This window comes from Clarias gariepinus, chromosome 10 (assembly GCF_024256425.1).
Source record: "Clarias gariepinus isolate MV-2021 ecotype Netherlands chromosome 10, CGAR_prim_01v2, whole genome shotgun sequence".
NCBI classification, from domain to species: Eukaryota; Metazoa; Chordata; class Actinopteri; order Siluriformes; family Clariidae; genus Clarias; species Clarias gariepinus.
Window position 1 is genome coordinate 1,035,782 of NC_071109.1, and position 6,435 is coordinate 1,042,216.

Consider the following 6,435-nt stretch of genomic DNA (forward strand, 5'->3'; position numbering starts at 1 on the left):
TTTTTTCAACACATCACCTGCCCCACCAATTTTAGTCTTAAAACAGAAGCTCACTGTGATGTAGCATGTAGATTAACCACAGACTCTGGGACCTGTTGCCTTCTCCAGTTCCTTCTCCGGTTCCTTGGTATTGGGTCTGTGTGCTGTCAGATATATATTTTTTTATTTTAGTATGCTGATGTTTGTACAGACGCTTGTGGTATTTCAGTTGTTTGGAAGTTGTTTTAATGGAAGCTCAGATGTGTGAAGAGCCACAGTTTATCATTATGGTGTTGATCAGATCTTCTCATGGTATCTAAGTGCAGGCACTTTTACATTTTCGTTTGTCCAGTGAGGAGGGAACACGAGCACAGAGCAGAGGAAAAATAAATCTCAATGTCCACCTAAGATCATTTCTAAAAGCAATCAGAGTAGCATTAAACTTTTACATGGGGAAATAATAAAGACTAATGAATCAGTCATTAATTAAAACAGACTCTAAGAGTCACACACGCTTGGCTTTAACGAGAAAAGAGAAATCACATGAGACTCACATTAACGAAAAACACAGGACACCTACATTTTGTGCTCATATTTACCAAAGAAACTACATTAAGACAAGTGGAATCTGACACACACACACACACACACACACAGCTAAAGAGAAGACAGTGGTTTATGGTTGAGTTAAACACCGTGACCTGAGTTTATAGTTTTATGACTTTGGAACAGAGAAGAATTTACAAGAGGCGGTTCAGCATTTTAAATCATAAATACTTTGTGAATTTAGTGAATTCAGGATTTAGTAAAAGCCAACAATAATCCTTTAAAGTTTAGTCATTTTCTAATCTTGCCACAGAACCATCAGACTAGGACGTAATGTACAGTGAGTGAAGACAAATTAAACTATAGAAGGAAATAAAATTGTATAATAATTAGATTCCCCAAAAGGTACAGGGGTAAGAGCGAAAGCTCAGAATGTTTAAAACAAAAGTCTGTAGAAACTGAAAATGTAAATCTAACATTCAGACCTGCTTCATTTATTCGTTCTCATTTACTCATGACATGAAATATATTGTACAGACTTCGGAAGGTTTAAACATGCCTTAAAAAGAGGAAATAAGTACTGTAGTGTCTGGTGAGTTCACGCAGAGCTCCCTCTAGTGGTGAAGGTCAGACGCTCATAGAGAGATGTGCAGAACTGAAGATGCTAAAAGTAGACAAGCGTTTTAATGTGTGTGAGACACCGCTCGTGTGTGTTTCACTATAGTGAGCTGTGTGTCCATGAGGGCGGGGGGGTGTTGGGGTAACGTGGTCCTGGTGATCCTTCTGCTGAAACAAAACGCTCGTGTGGAATTTTATAGAGCCCAGTTTCAGGAGTGTCTCCCTGGTGTCATAAAGTCTGCTGTGTGACCTCAGACAGGTCGGGTGGACCTCAGCTATCACGCCTACACCAGCCGCAGGTGCTCCTGATTAACTCCCTCTCATTACAACGCCATCACTGGGCTGTTTAAAGAGTCATGTGACCTGGGGTGTGTAAAGTTTTGGCCCACTGGAATTCTGGAACTGTGAGTAAGAGCTGGAAAAAATCTGTCTCTAATCTAGTTTTTTTTAAATCACCTGAGATGTAGAGACTGTAAACACTCTGCTCGACTAAACACAGGAAACACACACACACACACACACACACACACACACACACAGGAAATGTGTGGAGCTCCAACCAAGTGGTGTGTAAGCTTTCAGCCTTAACTGCAGACTTTTTTAAACAAATTTTAATAAACGTACACAAACACACACACACACACACACACGCATACACACATATTTCATTTTTTCCTCAAAGCTTTATTTTCATTGTTTTTTTTTTTATTTGTATTATATGATTCAGACAGAAAGCAGGATCTCTGAAGGAGATGCACAAAGCTGAATGAATGCACGTGTGTGTGTGCATGTGTGTGTGTGTGTGTGTGTGTGTGTGTGTGTGTCTGCATGTGCATGTCCATGTGTGTGTGATCAGAAGTACTTGGTGGGGTCGGACTTGTCGCACATCTGGACGTGGACATGAGACCCGATTCCTGGATACACACTCTGCATGGGCAGCATCGTGCCGAGCTTCTGACCTTTCTTTAGGGAGCCGCTGTATTTACTAGGCTTCACATAGAACAGCTTGAAGCACAGACCTAACACACACACACACACACACACACACAGAGTGAAGACTGATTAGTATAGAACAGAGAAGTAACAGATACAGTAGATGAACCCTGTGATGTAATCAGAAGATGTTCTGCATGGAGTAATCTGATGGATGTAGAGTTTGATGGATGGATGGACAGATAATATAATTAGATGGAGAGACAATATTTTCCTTTTAACATTATTTTCTCTCCATCTTTCTTAATTCTTTATTATTTTAATTTCCTCTTTTTGTTTCCTTTTCTCCTGGTTCAACATTCACTATTTCTCACTGTTTCTTCTTTGTTTCAATTTTTTCTTCTTTTATCTCGTTAGTATTTTTATTAGTTATTGCCGTACTTCACATCTTATTGTTTACATTCATCCTTTATATTCCTCTCATTTTTTCTCCTTCCTTCATTCCTTCCTGCCGTTCTCTCTTTTATATTCTGTCTCTCTACAGGAACGTGGATGTTCCCTCGGGGATCTACAGCCTCCGATAACTCCGGCTATAAATAAAATAATGTCTAATATATATTCTTATATAAAAGAAACAAATATATAAATAAATTGCTTTTTCTGCAGATTTCTCAGCCTGTAGTGAGTTTCTCTGCAGTTTCAAAACTAAAATCTGATTACATTTTAAAGGTTTTTAGAGACGACATTAATATGCATCTATATTGTTTTAGATCAATAATAATTAAATAAAAGTGAAGGTCATTATGTGTTTTATTCCTGACACTAACAAAAGTTCATGTCTAACACTGAAAACACTGTGTTCTCCGCTAACGAGCAAGCTACCGTCCAGTTCTCGTTTACATTTAATCTAATCTAATGTAATCTAATCTAATCCAATCTAATCTAATCCAATCTAATCTAATCCAATCTAATCTAATCTAATCTCAGTCAGTTACTTCATTAAGTCATTTTTCATGTCCTTCCTGTAACCTTTCCATTCTGCAGGCTAAGTTTCCTGACTAGCTAAGCTAATGTGTAGCAAACAAGCTGGTGAGATTTATCTGTTATATTTTGTGACATGTTTGATTTAAATAAATAATAAACAACAAATCTTGTCACAAATAAAACTTCTTAAAAAAGGGATAAAAGTGTGTGATGAGTGTGTGATTGTTTATAATGTTCCTTTTCTCATAAATACATTTACCACCAAGTTATTTGTGTTATATTTTATTGTACACTTTACTGCATATTACATTATAAATGTTATTAAATATTTACTTGAGTTTGTATTGTGCTGGAATAAATGAATATTATATGAAATAAAACTCCAGTTTGGACTCGTCCCAATTAGTAATTAAACTTTATTTTAAATTAAAGTTTTCAAAGCTGGCCTAACTGTTGTTTAAATAATGAAATATTAGATAAAGCTTTACACACACACCATACACACTGATAGACTTTTCCCAGGTAATAAATGAACATGGAGTGTTAATGAGGTACAGTATGTTAATAAGGTACGTTAATCATGTGTGCTAATTAGTTAATGAAATATGTTAATTAGACATGCTAATGCTGTGTTATAATAATTTATGTTAATGTGGTGTGTTAGTGCGGTATGTTAATGAGGCGCGTTAAGCCCCACCTCCCCCAGACAGCTGGATGCCGTCGTTGATGGCGTTGTTGTTCCTGTATGGTACAGATTTCCCATTTAAAGTCACATCAAATGGAGCGTAAACCGTCGCACCGTCAGAACACGCGATGTCCAGACCCATATGTTTACGCTTTCCACCATCACTGTAACACACACACACACACACACACACACACACACACACACAGAAGAATAAAATACTTGGAGTAGTGCTGTAAAAATTATCCACTCTTAATTCTGCTTACACACACACACACACACACACTCACACACACACACATATACACACACACACATATACACACACACACGCACACACACACGCAGGTTACCGTGAGGCTCCATAGTTGCCGCAGCCGTATTTGTTGTCGCAGCTTCGCTTTCTGTTTGATGAGTTTCCATTGCAGAGCTGCCCAAACTTCACTGTAACACACACACACACACACACACACACAATATATATATACGGGCATGTTATTCACAAGTTCTGACGCGTAGCTTTCTTGTTACACTTAGTTACTCACAACTCAAACGTCCGTTGAATTTTTTGTCTCTTGTTTTATTTTCATCATCAACAGTTCAACAGTTCTGATCGTCTCCTGTATTAAACCCACTGTGGTCACGACAAGTCGTTGTTCTGTAGCTGACCGTCTTAAATTATCCTCACAACAACTTATTTGTTGAATATTTTAGCTGACGGTATTACGGTCAGAAGCTTGTGTTCTCCACACATAACTAACGGGCGTGATAGACCTGCAGCTACACAACTATGGAATGATGTCACAGAACAAATGATAAAGTGATGTCACAGTTCATCTTACGGGTATCAAACTAAGTGCTTAACTAATGAAATAGAAATAAACACAACAACAGATATATAAAAATGAAATATGGCTTTTACACAATACATGCACAGACACACGCGCACACACACACACACACACACAAACGCGCACACACATACATGCACAGACACACACACACACACATGCATGCACACACAGAGACAAAAACACACACACACACACACACAAATAATTTTCGACTTGCTTGTCCACCCTATTTCCTGTTATCTTATTCCTGTTTCCTTCTCTTTCTATTCACACACGTTTCTTTCTTCCCTTCTTTCTTTACACTCGTGATTTTCCTCTCCGTCCCTCACACACATCCTACAGATTGATTTCTCTTATTTATTTCAATGCACTCTGTCTATTTCTCATGATTTGTTTTAATTTATTTAATTTTCAAAAGTTTTAAATCCTCTTCCTCTGTGTGTGTGTGTTTGTGTGTGTGTGTGTGTGTGTGTGTAACTTACTGTACCTTGAGCAGTTGCAGTTTGCAGAACAAACAGCACTGAAACAGATAAATAAGTGCCAGAGTTACAGAAACTCAGAGTTCATTAAATCACTCTATTTCTACATCACTCTCACTATATCACTCTCACTATATCACTCTCACTATATCACTCTCACTATATCACTCTCACTATATTACTCTCACTATATCACTCTCACTATATCACTCTCTCACTATATCACTCTCACTATATCACTCTCTAACTATATCACTCTCTAACTGTATCACTCTCACTATATCACTTTCTCTATATATCACTCCCATTATATCATTCTATCTTTCTTTTTTCACTCACTCACTCTATTACTCTCTCCACATATATCACTTTCTTTCTCAGGAGTGTGTTCTAAGTGTGTTACAAATGTTTCACGAGTATGTTACAAGTGTGTGATGAGTGTGTTATGAGTGTTTAGATGAGTGTGTTACAGGTGTTGAGATACGTGTGTGATGAGTGTGTGATGAGTGTGTTACGAGTGTGTAAGGAGTGTGTGATGAGTGTAAGCTGAAGCTGAAGTTCGTCTCTCACCTGCACAGATCAGAAGGATGGAGAGTTTCATCGTCTGTTCGATCCCGTTAACATCACAGTCTCAGAACCAGACGCTTTTATACACAGACTCTGGAATTTTATTTCATCACACACACACACACACACACACACACACACACACACACTGGTGCAATGGGTGGAACAACACACAGTGTGTGGTGAGTTCCCTTTGACCGGGTCATTTCTTGCCCAACTTTGTGTTCCCCAACATTTTGCAATAGATAACATCAAATAACAGCTAAACTCACACACACACACACATACACACACACACGCACACACACACACACACGCACACACACACACACACACCACGCACACCCACACCCACGCACAAACAACCACACACACACACACACACACACACGCACACACACACACACGCACACACACACACAAACAAAACAATTGCAGTTGCATTTATGGGTAATAAAATACAGGAAAAACTCCTGAGTGTGAGATTTAAATCCCTGTTTATGTTTGAACGGTTCTGTATATTAATGAGGGAATGAAAAACAAAAACTGTCCCACAGATGTGGAGCTTTTAACTGTGTGTGTGTTTCAGAGGTGATGTGTGTTAGTGTAGCTGAGACTCGACACACTGTTTAATGTGTGTGTGTGTGCGTGCGTGTGTGTGTGTGTGTGCGGGTGTGTGTGTGTGTGTGTGCGTGTGCATGTGTGTGTGTGTGTATGTGTGTGTGTGCATTTATCTCTCTGCGGTCTGCAGTTTGTTTGTTTCTGATTGTTCTTCCCTGATATGTGTGAC

The 6,435-nt window shown here is 38.6% G+C and overlaps 1 protein-coding gene across 1 annotated transcript; it reads right to left on the reverse strand.

Moving 5' to 3' along the window:
- Positions 1 to 1,836: 1,836 nt before the first annotated feature.
- lect2.1 (leukocyte cell derived chemotaxin 2, tandem duplicate 1) lies at positions 1,837 to 5,748 on the reverse strand. The gene is made up of 5 exons (XM_053506597.1): positions 5,649 to 5,748; positions 5,087 to 5,119; positions 4,099 to 4,189; positions 3,758 to 3,909; positions 1,837 to 2,162 (listed from the first exon to the last, which is right to left on the reverse strand). The coding sequence occupies exons 1-5, from the start codon at positions 5,677 to 5,679 to the stop codon at positions 1,996 to 1,998; spliced, it is 474 nt and encodes a 157-aa protein (XP_053362572.1). The 5' UTR covers positions 5,680 to 5,748; the 3' UTR covers positions 1,837 to 1,995.
- Positions 5,749 to 6,435: the final 687 nt, after the last annotated feature.